Source organism: Centruroides sculpturatus, unplaced genomic scaffold (genome assembly GCF_000671375.1).
Source record: "Centruroides sculpturatus isolate CEXI.00-Female unplaced genomic scaffold, Cexi_2.0 scaffold466, whole genome shotgun sequence".
NCBI classification, from domain to species: Eukaryota; Metazoa; Arthropoda; class Arachnida; order Scorpiones; family Buthidae; genus Centruroides; species Centruroides sculpturatus.
In genome coordinates, this window is record NW_019384737.1 from 299870 (window position 1) to 317355 (window position 17486).

General features: G+C 29.2%; 3 protein-coding genes across 9 annotated transcripts in view; all 3 read left to right on the top strand.

Annotated features, from left to right (window-relative positions):
- The window catches only part of LOC111628292 (phosphoinositide 3-kinase adapter protein 1-like), a 37780-nt gene extending 25518 nt beyond the window's left edge, over positions 1-12262 (top strand). For 3 of the 6 annotated variants that reach the window (XM_023372054.1, XM_023372052.1, XM_023372053.1), the window contains exons 4-8: positions 9033-9314; positions 9397-9587; positions 9667-9736; positions 11553-11702; positions 11833-12261. In XM_023372054.1, coding sequence (XP_023227822.1) covers positions 9033-9314; positions 9397-9587; positions 9667-9736; positions 11553-11702; positions 11833-11990 — 851 coding nt within the window. In that variant the 3' untranslated portion in view covers positions 11991-12261. Of the gene's footprint in view, positions 1-9032; positions 9315-9396; positions 9588-9666; positions 9737-11552; positions 11703-11832 lie in introns of all 6 variants that reach the window. The other 3 variants (XM_023372049.1, XM_023372050.1, XM_023372051.1) reach the window with 2 other exon arrangements.
- A 197-nt stretch (positions 12263-12459) lies between these two features.
- LOC111628283 (phosphoinositide 3-kinase adapter protein 1-like) lies at positions 12460-14006 on the top strand. Its single transcript, XM_023372032.1, has 3 exons — positions 12460-13240; positions 13323-13513; positions 13968-14006. The coding sequence occupies exons 1-3, from the start codon at positions 12964-12966 to the stop codon at positions 14004-14006; spliced, it is 507 nt and encodes a 168-aa protein (XP_023227800.1). The 5' UTR covers positions 12460-12963.
- Positions 14007-14635: 629 nt separating this feature from the next.
- LOC111628291 (serine/threonine-protein kinase SMU1-like) overlaps positions 14636-17486 on the top strand; it is a 29606-nt gene continuing 26755 nt past the window's right edge. The window contains exons 1-2 of one of the 2 annotated variants that reach the window (XM_023372048.1): positions 14636-15134; positions 15265-15381. In XM_023372048.1, the coding sequence (XP_023227816.1) occupies positions 14990-15134; positions 15265-15381 (262 nt within the window). In that variant the 5' untranslated portion in view covers positions 14636-14989. The remainder of the gene's footprint in view (positions 15135-15264; positions 15382-17486) is intronic. The other variant, XM_023372047.1, reaches the window with a different exon arrangement.

Below are 17486 nucleotides of genomic sequence, written 5' to 3' on the forward strand. Positions count from 1 at the left end.
TAAAAATTCTTTAAATTGTGTACAGTAGAGGAATAAAGAATTTTTAAAAAGTGTTATGTTGGTCAATTGGTGTGGTAAGCTCTTACATAATATAACCTTAGTAGTTATATAAATCAAATACTATAATATAACAAACATTAAAATGGAAACTATAAACAGTTTGGTTATTTTAGCCTACCATCGTCATGTTTATTGTGATACTCGGATGGTATGAAATGACACAATTTCATTGGTCAAGTAGACAGGAATTGAAAATATCATATCTTAAATATTTTCAGATATAATTTTTTCTAATGTTTACTCTTAGAAACTGTACCATTCACAGCCTAATATCAAATGGAAATCTTCCAATGAATGGGATTTTGTGAAAAATTGATGAAATATTTGAACTTAGCACCCTTGAAAACCACTTAAAACATATTTTGTGAAGGCTGGTAACCTTGTATTTATGTAATTTTCCTATTCGAATGCCACCATACTGTTGGTCCTATAGAAAGAAGGGAGTGTTGCGGAAGGAGGTTGAAGTAAATTCAACCAAAAGTAGTAGTTGATCTTGTCCTGGAAGAGAGGACAGTCAACGACTACTAATTAATACTGTAAACATCAACTGTACCAGAAAACTGGAACTCTACTTGTAAATAAGAAATTATACCTCAATGCAAAATTTCCAGCAAAGAAATTCAATATTCTAATGTTTTCGGCCACTATTTCATTGGCCCTCATCAGGAGCTGTAGAATGGAAAAACTGTTCTACGAATAGAATGCCTTTGCATTCTAATATTAATTAATACTGGTCTACTTTTAATATTTGAAAAATAATCAGTGTTGGATAGGTTGTGATGGCCCTGCATGTGATCAAAGTACCATTCAGAAATGAAAAAACCCGAGTTGTTAGGGGTGGAAAATTAAATACTTTGACTTTTCACATGGTAACACTTTCAATTCCATGCAGGCAAGTTCTATGAGTATATACTACCTGTTGCAGTAATGATGTAGCATGTCTAATTCACGCTATATCATTGTCACAGTAATTAAATGAATAAAATATATATTTTTAAAAATTATATCTATTTTGTAAGAATTATATTTAGTTTATTATTTTCTTAAATTTTTTGCTAATAGATGGTGTTATGTGTAAAGCCAACAAATCTAATGTAGATAGAAATTAATTGATTTATAGAAATCCAATCAATACTTTGGGATGGGATGTATGACATTATCTAAATTAGAAGTATGTGAACGTAACTGCTGAGTTTCATAGAAATTGGTCAAATGACCTAGGAGTTTATAATGAACAAATAAACAAACAAAAATTATTTATACAGTGGGTGATCGGTTAACGAACATAATCCGTTCCAAGACTTTCTTCGCTATCCGAATTGTTCGTTAACCAATTATCGATTTACCATAGGTTTCTATGGGAATTTGATTAATTGGTTCTGGAGATCCCCCCAAAATAAAAAATATATACTTTCTTACTACCTTTATTTATATGTATTGATGATAATAAAAATACATACATATATAGTCTTGCGTTTTTATTAGTCGTGTTTTTTTCTGTTTGAAAGGGTTAAAGAATCTGTCTAATGTCGATTGCTTTTCTCTCGTCTTCAGGATTTTTCGTAAGTAATTAATAGCATTGCAATTGCAGAAATCCCCAAGCCTTAACCTGGTTTGGATGCCATTCTAAGACCGTTGTTCTGACATCCTCCCACTTCTTCAAAGGATCTTTAATATAAGATATCAGCAGCATTAATCCTCTTTTTCAGAAGAAAACATATCTCGCCGAGTTTCTTGGTGTTCTTCATTCAAGAGTTCTTGGTGTTCTTCTGTCGTCAGATCCATTTCGTGTTCTATTATGAACTGTTCGATATTCTTTATTTCTCAGATGTGATTTTTGTTACTCCTTTAGTTGCTTGAGTCTTCTTGATTATACAGTATGTTTCTTAAATAAGATTAAACTTCAGCCTACTGTAGACCTGTTTACGCCATACTGCCCAGCAACATTAGGCATCTTCTGCCCACTCTCTACCTTTGCTATTATACTCTCACCTTTCGAAAAGAAAAACCGACGTAAAACTTAACGAGTGCCTACCCGACAGTCTCACGAATACATAAAATAATTGTTTTGTCAGAAAAATAAAAGGCTGAAATTACAAGGAAGAGTTTCAAAGTTCAGAGGAATAATATCCAATCGGTATATATTGGCTTGAGCGTCGATGTCGACGTCTCCCACACTCCGAAAAGTTTCGAATTGTTGCCCGAAGACAAAGGAATACCAATCAGTATTCATTAATTTACGTCGCTTCTTCTTGTGTTTGTTCTGTGGGGTGTTCGTTATCCGATCATGTGTTCGTTGTCCGAACATAAAAATCTTTCGTGAAAGTGTTCGTTATGCGATCTGTTCGTTAACCGATCACCCACTGTATATATAGATAAACCAATGCTTAATCCAAAATGTTGTTATACATAGGTTAAACATAATAGCCAAAATTGTTAAGGTCAGATGGACAAGTGATTACTGTATGTTACCCCCTACTACTCTGGGAACCTGATAAAGATCTAGATCAATGGTTCCCAATTAGTAGTATGCGTACCCTCAGGGATATGTGAAATTGCATGAAGGGGTACGCATGGCAATCTAAAATTGGTCGATTTAAAATTTAAATGCATGAGATGAAGAAATCAAAAAACTAATGGGTGGACCATCAAAAATTTGGCAATTTACAACATGATGTCGAATGCACAAATTTGTTTATTTATAACTAAAAATATTCTCGAAATTTCATCAAAAAATGCGTTTGTGACAATACCTAAATGAAATTCTCATGCAAGAAACAAAAATTGTACAATTAACACAATTTGTGTTAATTGTACAATTATCATTACTATCATGTCAGTGAAGCGGTAATAAAACATTTACTAACATTTTGCACAACATACCTCTGCGAGAGTGGATTTTTGGCCATGACAAACATGAAAACATCGTCACCAACTTCAACTCGAAGATGACTCGAGACTGAAGTTGATCAAAAAGCAACCAGATTTTACAAAGTTGTGCAAAGAAAATCGTGCACATTTGTCGCATTAAAATTAAATAACCTTATGTTATTTTCATTATTATTAGAATTGTATTTTAAAGGTAATAAATGTAAAAAAAAACTTATTCTATTTATCACAAGCTGTTTACCCACAGCTTTCCCTGCATTATATCGAATTTTCTCGTGGGAGTAAGATATTTTTTTGCAGTAAAATGTAGCCCATGTCTATCTCCAACATGTAAGCTATCTCTGTGCCAAATTTTATTAAAACCTGTTCAGCAGTTTAGACGTGCAAAGGTAATAGACAGACAGACAGAATTACCTTCGAATTTATAATATTAATATGGTTTAATATGAATTTCTGCTATAAAGGGTACGCGAGTTTGAGCTCTTTCTTGAAGTGGTACGCAGGAAAAACTAATTGGGAACCACTGATCTAGATTGGTCAAAAAACCCTAGACATTTTTATATATATATATATATATATATTGTATTTTAGTCATATCATGATCCTGGCCCAATTCATAGTAGACTTGATAAAGATGTCATCTGAGTGTCCACAGGTCAGCAATAATAAAAAAAAAAAAAAGCCAAAAATTGTTGAGGCTTTGTTAAATAGAAATAATAGTGAGGTTGCAGCCAAAGTTTTTGTGAACATCGAACGTCGAGCACCGCTTACAAGATAGCGGCACTTAATGTTTGATGTTCACGTTTTAGATATGAAAACTTTGGCTGCAACCTTGGTAGTCAGAAGAATATCTTAGAGAAATAAAGGAATTCTGAAAATCTATTACTTTGTATTGGAATACAAAGTAATTGGAAAGTAGAAAATATTCATAAAAATTAAAATAATACAATATAATTTCATTCAGACCAAAGAGAATGCTAATAAAAATCAAAATATCACAATGAATAATAGTTTATCTGAGCTAACTGGAAAAATATCATTACACCCATATATGTACTGTTTAAGTATAAGTAACTTTCAGTTAATACTGTATATGAAAATAAATTTTCTGATACGACACAAATTTTTGTTACAAATTTTGTTTAATGTTACTTTATGTCAGTTATAACATTTTTTAAAATTTTAATTTATTTGTGTACTAAAAGCCAAAAGTTTTTACTTTAGTGACTGAGTATATATTTGTGAAGTCCATCCACCCAAATTTTAATATATTTCTATAGGATAATTGGTCTTAATTTGCATAACTTTTTGTTTATATAATTATTCAAAGAATGCAACCCACACAAATCACCACAATCTCTCTGTATTTAAAGAAAATAATTACATTTGTTGGTTTTAAAAGCTTTTTTTTTATAAAATATTTACATTCTGATTTTGTTAAATTGATGTAATAAAACACATTTCGACATTTAAAATATTTTAATACAACAGCGATCAGAATAATTGGTTGAATTTGAATGAGAGAGAAAGAATCGTAATAATATGTAATTTATACCAAAATGGCTTGCATGTCTACTTGTAAAACAAGTTTTCTTTGAAACATTCTCTAGAATAGAAGAAATGCTCTAAAAGAACGGCTATTTTAATTTTTTTTGGAGTGTTTCTAGAGTTAGAAAATTTTTTTAATTGTATATTGTTAATAAATACAGTATATTTAATTTTTTAAATAATTTATTTACAAATTTACATAGAATTCTACATTAAATTTAAATCCTATTTTACCATATTAAATGTACATGCTTCTATAATCCAGATTCTTTTGTATACAAAGTGATTTCATCCATATCTGTTAATAAATTGCCATAAAATGCCTTTAAAATCTATTGTAATTTATATGAAAAGTAAAATTTTTGGGAAGACAAAACAAAATCTTTTTCCCACTAATGTTAAGATTTCAAATAATACTGTATATTGTTGAATTTTAACTTTTTTCTTTTATCTTTCATTTAATTCTAGAAGTAATACAAATAATTAATTAATGTTCTTGATATAATTTTATCAATGAAAGAAATTTTTATAGGTTAATAATATTCTTATTTTATTGACTTTAGGACAGTCAATAAAATTAGCATTTGTCCTATAAAACTTTTATTAATAAAAAGTATTTAGTGTACTTAGTGATGTATTATACCAAATATGTACATGAATACATTTTGCTAATTTATTTTTTTTTTTTCAACTTATTTTTATGTATTGTCTTTACACGTAAATTATTACATAGTTTTAATTACTTTTAAGTTATAAAATTATGTAATAAGTTTAAATTCTAGCTGTTTAGAACATAGAAGTGCATTTTTACTTTTGTATTTTTTATCATTTTGCTTACATATTTATTTATTTTACATGCCCACATTTAAAAAGAACATAATTTAATTGCTTAAATTTAGAACAATCCTTATAAGAACTGTCCCATATTTTTTCCTTATCTAATAATAATCTCTCACCCCAGCAGCTGATGTAAATTTTTCCTTTTTTATTTCTATTTATGACTTCTTCAGTGAATGTTACTTTATATTTATATGCATATTTCTTATTTTTCTGGTTCAGGACCATTTATATTTTTAAAGGAATCCTTCCCTATTTATCTATCCTTTCATTTTTGATACAGTTATATCTTGCTGAGTGCTGGATAAAAAATCCAATAATGTTTGCTTCTTCCAGTTTAAAATGCACTTTTAAAAATGGAAAGAATGATCTTGATTTATGTAATCCTGAAAATAGAATGTTTTTATAACATTTAATAACATTTCGTAAAAACAGAAGGAATTCTGGTACTTGTGGGTTATCCTTCCATATGTTGCATCACGTGTTGCTTTCCATTCTCAACTATCTATCATGCTCTGTCACATTGCTTACGAAACAACATAGACAATTTGAATGGATGACTGTCTGAAATAACTAAATTTTGCACAAATGAAAGATTTAGTTAAGATTAATTTGTTTCATTAACATTTAAAAATGTTTTTCTTTTGTTTATAAAGTCTGAATAACTATTTTTTTAGAAATCAAACATACCACACAGTGTTTAATATTATGTGCTAGTATGTATATTATTTTTTGATTTGTGAAATTGTGTCGATGAGAGTTTGTGGAGAATGGATTATTCATTCAGTTTTTGGAATTTTGTCTCTGTGTGGAGTTGATATTGTTAACATTCTGTAGGAATATGGTATATTATTATTGGTAAAGCTTTTGTGAAGGCATTCAATATAGTATTGTATTGAAAGCCTTCACAAAAATATGTATTAAAATGAGTTATATTTAGAGTGAAAAATCCAAATTATGAGTGTAACAGAATGAATGTAGGTGTTATGTAGATATAGAGACAAATAGATGGAAATGGAATTTCAACCTGGCATAAAATTACACAAAGACACAATATACAACATAGAACATCAAGAAAACAGCTAAATTGATATATTGCTGAATTCATATGGAGAAAATCATTTTAAATAGAAAATATGTTTTGTGAAATGCTGAAAACAATTAGATAAAAAATGGCCGTTGTATTAAACTATTACTTAGAGAAGTAATGTAAGTTGAATTTATAACAGTTGCACACCTAAAACTTTAGCACACTTATTAACTCAACAGACTAACATTTTTGGACATGAAAAGACATGAGGATGGGCCTTTGAACATGCCAAATTCCAAAATTCAATTTACTGAATACAAGTTAGAAGTTTTAAGATTGGTAAATTTAAAAATTACAACGCATGTTTGATTATGATGTTTGAATTTTAGAATTTGACATGAAGACCAGAGAATGGCTTTGAACATGTCCAAAAACAATAGTGTGTAGAGTTAATAAATGTACTTGGATCTAAGGTGTGTGATTGTTGTTTCTAACCAAATTCAATTGGACTTTCAGAGTTGAATTTATTACATTTTAATTTAATACAGGTATTAAGAATTAAAAGAATTTATTGTAGTAATAATTATAAATATTTATATATTAATATTAAAGAAAGTAGCTTGTGAAAGTGACAAATTTAAATTTCTATTTTTAAATTTCCATTTCCACTGCAATGCAGCACCACATGCAGGTGGATAACCCATAAGTACCGTTATGAGTTCATCATCCTTTACTCTTGCCAAACTCTAATTTAAGTTTTTTGCTACCATCCATCTAGATGTTTCTTTTTTCCAGTACTTTAATATTTGATATTAATCTTTCTCTCTTTCTTATAGTAAATTTCCAGTTTATTTTTTTGTGTGCAATTAATGCAAATAAGTTTCAACAGTTTCAATGTTAGAGTTAAAATATAATAACTAAATTCTTGATCTAATTTAAGTAATGGTTTTATTTATTTATCTTCATTCATATCGTTGTTGAGATATCAAAAATATAATTTTTATAAGAATAAAAATATAAATTATTTTAAAATAATATTATGTTGTTTAATACTGTATGAAAGTACAGACTAAACACATATAAGAAACTATTTGAAATTTTTTGAAACAAATAAGAAACACGATGATAACAAATACATACAAAAATAATTACAGCAGAAATACAGTTAAATCCTAGAAAAAAAAATATATAAATCATGAATAAATCTAAACACATCTATAACATAATTATCTTTACATCTCTAAAATAATATGTAATGTTTATAAACAATGAATTTCTTTAATTTTAAGGAGCATTTTTTGCTTTCTTTCAACAGACTTAAAATTTATTGTAAGGCATCTTTAAAATGAAGTTTCACTTTCTATATGATCTTAGTAAATTCTGAAATAAGTAGATATTAAAGTTTCTACAGTCAGAGCAATATCAGACTTCTTTACATTAAGGAATTTTTTCTCATTTCCATGAGATTTGAGATAGATGGGTTTTGAGATATAGAGGTTTCTTCACAGTAAACAGTTATAGGTTTGATTGTAGGTGTGACATTTTATTAATACAATAACAAGTACAGTACATGTCTGTATTAGTTTTGGTATAAATAAAGATTTTAGACATAACTTAGTTTGTCAATAGTTTCTGATGCCTGGCTTTCTTTGACCAATAAGACACAAGCCAAACTCATAGACAGAGAAAAGCAGCATTAATTGCATCTATATACTGTATTGCAAGAGGTGTGTCTCAACTTCAGTTTACACTATGAAAATGTAGTTGCTGAGCTTTGAATTTGTAATTGAATCTTCAGTCCATATTTTGAGATATAGAGGGTTTGAGAAGAAATTATTTGAGATAAATACGTAAAATATATTGACTTTAGGCTGAAAATGCAGGGGAAAAAATAAATTTTGAGATAGAGATTTTCTACATAAACATGTTTGAGGTAGACAGGTTCAGCTATACTTAATTCATGTCAGAACCAAATATAGCCAAGAAATTATTATACTCATTTGTTTTTGTTTGTAATTATTTAATATATTTACAGGAATTATAAATAACTGAATTAAATAAGAATGTAAATAAATTGAATATTTATAGGAATATAATAATAATAAAAAACTGAATGTATATCAAATTTTATTATATTTAATTTTTTATATCAAGAATTTTTATATTTAAAAAATAAATAAATATGACTCAATCGCACACAACCTTGTATTTTGGAACAGTCTTCTTTAATGATCTTCATCAGATTGATGTTCCAAAAACTGAACATTACAAATACTAATGAAAATAGAACAAAAATATGCAAATACTGAATATGTTTGAATATAAAAAATAAATTTTTCATTCTGCTACATTGCTATGATGTGCACAAAAAAGACAATAACAAAATGTACATTGTGATTTGTTGTGTGGACCTCAAACTAAGATTTCCAAGCACTAGATATCATGTTTAAGTCCTCATAATTGACACAGTTTCCCTTACATATTGATTCATAGATTTTTGAGGGGCCTGCTTGTTTCTGATATACTTAATAAACCTTTTGTTTGTTGTTGCTGTGCAAGGTTTTGTGCGATTGAATGATATACTGTAGTGATTACTCTATGAATTAAATAAATATGAACAATGAATTTAAAACATTAATAGTTTATTTAACTTAAATTTTTCTTTCAGACAACATGATGCAAAAATGTAAAATCATGAATGTATTGGTTCAGTGTGATGATTATTTACTTGGTATTAGACCATTGAAATGTGAATCAAAAATGAGTGAATTATACAGTCTTCTCTCAGTAGTCAACTCTCCATTTGACTTTCTTTGCAGTACATTGGGAGTCAATTCCCTCTCTGAAATAGATGCCCAATTAACAAAGAATTTTAAACATAATAAAAACAATTTACCATCACCAGGATTTTCTTTATTAGAATCTTATCAAAATTTAGATAGAAAGAAATGTAAGTGCTTTTAAATAATATACTTAACATTTATTTAAATTTATATATTTTGTAATTAAACAGATATATTTATCCTAAATAGGTGATGAGGAACTTCCCACTTTACTTCATTTTTCTGCTCGTTATGGTTTAAAAGAGTTAACTTCACAGTTGCTCCAATGTCCAGGAGCGACACAAGCTTGTGGTCTGCGAAACTCTAGAGGCTTAATTCCTTCACAGCTAGCCTATCATGCAGGATACAATGATATTTCTAAACTGTTAGATGATTTTAAGGTAGAAATTTATATTTATAAATTAATAATACTAATTTTATTAAATTATAATAAGTTAATTTAAAATCAATTTATACTAGAAATTGACTGAAACTGAAAAATCCATCCAGACTATGGAATTAAGAAAATCTCATTTGTCTACAGTTTATGGTAAGAATATTTCTTTTAATATATAATAGTACATTAGCAAATTAGAATTTTTATGTTAAGAATGTTAAAAATTTATATTTTTGTATATACGGTATTGGTATAAAATATTTTTTATTAATGTGTTATATTCTTATATAATATAAAAGTTATTGTTCAATTTGTTTTCTGAAAATATTGAAAGTCTTTGAATAAACGTTTATTTTATTTTTATTAATAGCAGATAGTTCATTGTAATTTAAAAAATTATATATTTACTCAGAGGCTTTTAGTTTCTATCATTTGTTAAAAAGAAAGTTAATAATTATAATCCTGAAAATTTGATTTTATTGTATTCAAATTCTACAAACTTAGTTTTATATTTATAAATAATGAAAATACCAGAGCCAGATTTAGATTTGTTGTGGCCTTGTGCTATAACATACAAGAGACTTTTCTTTCTTCATAATATTGGGCAATATTTATAAATTGTCTTTGAGAATTGAACATAATGTTAGTGTTTAATTAAGCTTGTGATGATTGGCAACACAATGATGGACCACTGTTCCCAACCTATGTGATGTCAGACTAAGGCTAACTTCAGTTTTATAGTTGACATGCCCATGCTTGTCGTGTTTTTGCCGAAGACGTTGTTTCAAGGTCAACCTATAATTGTAAATTTGTATATAGAGATGCAAAAATAAATATTTGACAACTGCCTGGGAATTTATTGTGTGAGACCAACGAGTGAGACAAAGACACAAAATCGAAAATAAATAAAATAAAACATAATAATTTTATTAACTCGCTCATTGTGATACAGGTTTCTAAGGATACCAACAATGCTACTCCCACCAAATAATTCACACAATTAATTATTCCACCACAGTACAATATAGTCTCCCAACAAAGAATGCACACGTATAGTCCTTTGTCTGACACAATGATCCAATTACTTAAAATTATATTAATTAAAATTAGATTCTTATTACTACTTACAGTAGTAATAAGAATCTAATTTTTACTTAATTATTACTACTTACAGTAGTAATAATTAAGTAAAATTTAGAGAATGAAAGTAAGGGATAGAAAAGAGGGTACCCAAAACTTGATGAGGTATGCTGTTTGTATGAGATCGTGGATGAGATCTCTTGTTGGATTGGTGACTAACTTCACTTTTGTTGCTCTCCAAAATAATAGTTTGAAGGGCTGATGCGTCTTGTTCCTCACAATTAATTTCTTTTTATTTCTCAGTTCCAAGGTTCTTGTCTCTACCATACGATGCTAAACATACTGGGGAGACTCCATTTCGCTCTCTTCTTCAGGTTTCTGCTCCGGAATGACCCACATGTTCGCTCCCCTCCCCTCATGGTTGCATTCCACTTCTTTGTTTCTGGGGTTAGTAATCTACATACCAAAGCAAAGGGTAAAATGAGAACATTCCAGGAAGGGTAGACAAATAGGACAGAAAGAGGAGAAGCAAAGAATATACAATATAAAATAATACAATTATATACAAAATATACAATTTAAATATGGTGTGTAGCCACAATTGTCTTGTCTGAATTGTTTACCCACTACAACTATGACACTACATGTGGATGTGATCGTATTGATTAGCATACAAGACTGAGCTGGAAAAAAGAAAGTAGGTGCCTCAAGCTGTTGATAGTTTAGCTTTGCACATAAATCTGGCTCTGATGAAAACATTTGTTACATTTAATTCACTTTAAGTATTCTATAATATTCTTAAGTTTAAGAGGCTCATTCTGTATATAACTTAATATACAGAATTAAAATCAAATTTCGTTTGGTTTTTATTTTTAAAATTTTCTCTCAGAACAAATGAAAGAATGTCCTGGTTCCCTGTATGATGTCCCACTTCCCAATCCCATACCTGTTCCTAACGTCCAAAAATCATGTACCTCCTCCTCTTCTTCAGCAGAAAATGATTATTTAGGAATGCTTGGTTTCAAGCCCGCTGATGTTGGTATGTTTAATCACAAACCTAATCTTTGATTAAATATTAGAAAATTCTATTTTCTTTTTAATTAAACACCAATTGTATTTTCTAAATAAAATAATGTTTTAAAAGGTTAATTGTATTACATTTATTACAGATAATTTGGAACCTCATAAAAAGCTACTCTTGGGTTTAGATACTCCGAAAGAACTCTTAGATAATCTTAGTAGTTTATCAATTGATAATCCTTCAGATTCTTTGGAAAATTTAACAGGTGAGAGCCAAATTATTTACTTGTTTCATGTGGTAAGGTAATTATTTCCCTAATTGAAGAGCAAAGCCACATTCTAAGAAATTTGGGTTTATGACTCTTCAAATAATTCCAAATTTTTACAAAAATGTTTTTCAAATTATCATTCAGTTTCTGGTTAAGACGACTCATCTTTGTTATTTGTATAGGATCTACTTTATATGTGAGGAGATCATGACCTTGTTCTCTTGTTTTATTAACAAAGGAATTGCTTATGATGATCTTTAAAACAAAAGAAGCAGAATAACTGTAACATTCCTTGATTATTCCGCTTCTTTCATTCTGAAGAAGACTATCATGAGCAATTTGGGTTTATTTTAACCTCATAATTTATTATAGCTAATTCATATTAGGACNATTAAATAAGAATGTAAATAAATTGAATATTTATAGGAATATAATAATAATAAAAAACTGAATGTATATCAAATTTTATTATATTTAATTTTTTATATCAAGAATTTTTATATTTAAAAAATAAATAAATATGACTCAATCGCACACAACCTTGTATTTTGGAACAGTCTTCTTTAATGATCTTCATCAGATTGATGTTCCAAAAACTGAACATTACAAATACTAATGAAAATAGAACAAAAATATGCAAATACTGAATATGTTTGAATATAAAAAATAAATTTTTCATTCTGCTACATTGCTATGATGTGCACAAAAAAGACAATAACAAAATGTACATTGTGATTTGTTGTGTGGACCTCAAACTAAGATTTCCAAGCACTAGATATCATGTTTAAGTCCTCATAATTGACACAGTTTCCCTTACATATTGATTCATAGATTTTTGAGGGGCCTGCTTGTTTCTGATATACTTAATAAACCTTTTGTTTGTTGTTGCTGTGCAAGGTTTTGTGCGATTGAATGATATACTGTAGTGATTACTCTATGAATTAAATAAATATGAACAATGAATTTAAAACATTAATAGTTTATTTAACTTAAATTTTTCTTTCAGACAACATGATGCAAAAATGTAAAATCATGAATGTATTGGTTCAGTGTGATGATTATTTACTTGGTATTAGACCATTGAAATGTGAATCAAAAATGAGTGAATTATACAGTCTTCTCTCAGTAGTCAACTCTCCATTTGACTTTCTTTGCAGTACATTGGGAGTCAATTCCCTCTCTGAAATAGATGCCCAATTAACAAAGAATTTTAAACATAATAAAAACAATTTACCATCACCAGGATTTTCTTTATTAGAATCTTATCAAAATTTAGATAGAAAGAAATGTAAGTGCTTTTAAATAATATACTTAACATTTATTTAAATTTATATATTTTGTAATTAAACAGATATATTTATCCTAAATAGGTGATGAGGAACTTCCCACTTTACTTCATTTTTCTGCTCGTTATGGTTTAAAAGAGTTAACTTCACAGTTGCTCCAATGTCCAGGAGCGACACAAGCTTGTGGTCTGCGAAACTCTAGAGGCTTAATTCCTTCACAGCTAGCCTATCATGCAGGATACAATGATATTTCTAAACTGTTAGATGATTTTAAGGTAGAAATTTATATTTATAAATAATGAAAATACCAGAGCCAGATTTAGATTTGTTGTGGCCTTGTGCTATAACATACAAGAGACTTTTCTTTCTTCATAATATTGGGCAATATTTATAAATTGTCTTTGAGAATTGAACATAATGTTAGTGTTTAATTAAGCTTGTGATGATTGGCAACACAATGATGGACCACTGTTCCCAACCTATGTGATGTCAGACTAAGGCTAACTTCAGTTTTATAGTTGACATGCCCATGCTTGTCGTGTTTTTGCCGAAGACGTTGTTTCAAGGTCAACCTATAATTGTAAATTTGTATATAGAGATGCAAAAATAAATATTTGACAACTGCCTGGGAATTTATTGTGTGAGACCAACGAGTGAGACAAAGACACAAAATCGAAAATAAATAAAATAAAACATAATAATTTTATTAACTCGCTCATTGTGATACAGGTTTCTAAGGATACCAACAATGCTACTCCCACCAAATAATTCACACAATTAATTATTCCACCACAGTACAATATAGTCTCCCAACAAAGAATGCACACGTATAGTCCTTTGTCTGACACAATGATCCAATTACTTAAAATTATATTAATTAAAATTAGATTCTTATTACTACTTACAGTAGTAATAAGAATCTAATTTTTACTTAATTATTACTACTTACAGTAGTAATAATTAAGTAAAATTTAGAGAATGAAAGTAAGGGATAGAAAAGAGGGTACCCAAAACTTGATGAGGTATGCTGTTTGTATGAGATCGTGGATGAGATCTCTTGTTGGATTGGTGACTAACTTCACTTTTGTTGCTCTCCAAAATAATAGTTTGAAGGGCTGATGCGTCTTGTTCCTCACAATTAATTTCTTTTTATTTCTCAGTTCCAAGGTTCTTGTCTCTACCATACGATGCTAAACATACTGGGGAGACTCCATTTCGCTCTCTTCTTCAGGTTTCTGCTCCGGAATGACCCACATGTTCGCTCCCCTCCCCTCATGGTTGCATTCCACTTCTTTGTTTCTGGGGTTAGTAATCTACATACCAAAGCAAAGGGTAAAATGAGAACATTCCAGGAAGGGTAGACAAATAGGACAGAAAAAGGAGAAGCAAAGAATATACAATATAAAATAATACAATTATATACAAAATATACAATTTAAATATGGTGTGTAGCCACAATTGTCTTGTCTGAATTGTTTACCCACTACAACTATGGCACTACATGTGGATGTGATCGTATTGATTAGCATACAAGACTGAGCTGGAAAAAAGAAAGTAGGTGCCTCAAGCTGTTGATAGTTTAGCTTTGCACATAAATCTGGCTCTGATGAAAACATTTGTTACATTTAATTCACTTTAAGTATTCTATAATATTCTTAAGTTTAAGAGGCTCATTCTGTATATAACTTAATATACAGAATTAAAATCAAATTTCGTTTGGTTTTTATTTTTAAAATTTTCTCTCAGAACAAATGAAAGAATGTCCTGGTTCCCTGTATGATGTCCCACTTCCCAATCCCATACCTGTTCCTAACGTCCAAAAATCATGTACCTCCTCCTCTTCTTCAGCAGAAAATGATTATTTAGGAATGCTTGGTTTCAAGCCCGCTGATGTTGGTATGTTTAATCACAAACCTAATCTTTGATTAAATATTAGAAAATTCTATTTTCTTTTTAATTAAACACCAATTGTATTTTCTAAATAAAATAATGTTTTAAAAGGTTAATTGTATTACATTTATTACAGATAATTTGGAACCTCATAAAAAGCTACTCTTGGGTTTAGATACTCCGAAAGAACTCTTAGATAATCTTAGTAGTTTATCAATTGATAATCCTTCAGATTCTTTGGAAAATTTAACAGGTGAGAGCCAAATTATTTACTTGTTTCATGTGGTAAGGTAATTATTTCCCTAATTGAAGAGCAAAGCCACATTCTAAGAAATTTGGGTTTATGACTCTTCAAATAATTCCAAATTTTTACAAAAATGTTTTTCAAATTATCATTCAGTTTCTGGTTAAGACGACTCATCTTTGTTATTTGTATAGGATCTACTTTATATGTGAGGAGATCATGACCTTGTTCTCTTGTTTTATTAACAAAGGAATTGCTTATGATGATCTTTAAAACAAAAGAAGCAGAATAACTGTAACATTCCTTGATTATTCCGCTTCTTTCATTCTGAAGAAGACTATCATGAGCAATTTGGGTTTATTTTAACCTCATAATTTATTATAGCTAATTCATATTAGGACATTATTTTTCATCTGTCATCTATGTTGGTTGGCTCCTATTACAACTCAACCTTAATCTTGAGTTATAAAAGTAGCACACAAATTTATTGAGAGCATAACCATGGCACAAACTCATTTAGTGAATAGTCTCAATTAACAAGTTTGTACCATGTAATAGCCTTAGCATATTTGTGATACTGTTCAAATAACTGTAGACTGAAAGTGAGATCAGTCATGTAATATACAGGAAAAAATACCATTAAAATGCCAAAAATATTCAAAGTATTTTATCCAGAATAAAAATCCTGACTCCTTCAACATTTTTAATATTTTTATGGTTTTTTTTTTCTAATAATGTATAAATATTTTGAGTCATTTGATTCAAAGGTAATGCCTTGTAATGTGCAATGTACTGGTAACAGTTGTTTTCTAATGCTTTGTTTTTGCAAAATCAGTTAACACATAAAAATAAAATGCAGCAATGAAAGATATGTATATTTTTTCAATAATTTAACAGTTTTATAAAAAAAATGTACTGTATCATATTATTATATATCTATTTGCTTTAATATATTTTATCAGATAAATAAAATAATAACTTTCAGCTAATTCCAAGTCATGATATGCAAATTTATATGAGAATTTTATAAAATTCAGAAAAGAAAAAATTTATTTATTAAATTTCAGTATACGATAGAAGAATCTCATATAAAAGTAAATGATTTTTTCCATAAAAATTTATAATTAACTTGTAAAATTATCTTTTATTAGATAATGTTCAAGAGGAAAAGTTAGAGGATTATACAATAAAAGAGAACGTTCTGTCGGAGAGTCAACAAGAATTAGCGAAAATTTTAGAATCTTACAAATATGGCAAACCATTATCTGAAGTAATAAATCATTACAATAGCTGGAGAAACAAGTATGAAGATTCTTTGGATGAAACTAAGGTTTGTATATTATTTTTAATGTTTTAATTTTTTTTTTTTTATTTGGCTCTTTCTACCCTATGGAACACTAAGAGGTCCTTAGCAAGCAAGCCCATTATGGGTTTGGTCAAGCCCAAAATGGGGCAACCAGTAGTGAAGGGTGGGCCAAACATATCTGGATTGATCCCTAAAAAATTCTTAGGGTTTTTCAGCCCATCTGGATTCGATCCTGGGTTCTCTAGAGCAGTAGGATGCACCTTAGTTGCTCAGCGTATTGATAATGTCTTTCAAAAGTAAAAAGTTTAAAGCAAAATTTATAATTGTTTTTGTTTATTGATTAAAATATAATTATGTTCAATAAGGGGATGTGCATAAATTATGTATCGCAGATGTGAATGGGNAGGCTGTGGCCGTCGGCCATAATATTGTATAAAATATATTAATTTTAGTTAGTTTTAAGTTTCTTTGTTCCTTTATTTCTTACTTTTCTAGAAACTTCCCTTTCAACCTTTTTCCCTTGGGTGGGATTAACAATTCCAAGAATTGGGAGTGAAACAAAGGGTGAAGTGGGACCCTAAGGCAAAAAAGAATAAAGGAAGGACAGTCTCGGTCAAGCTCTCGAGTAGACCTGACGAGAGAAGGTAGTGCTCTGGATCGCTTGTAGGACGATCGGAGACTACGAGGCTGAGAGGAGAGATCTGATTTCGAAGTTCGCAGAATAAGGACGGAGAAGTGGCATAGCTCCAGATTGAGTGTAAAACAATTGGAAGCTACGAGGAGCCAGCGAATCGATAGCAAGAAACTC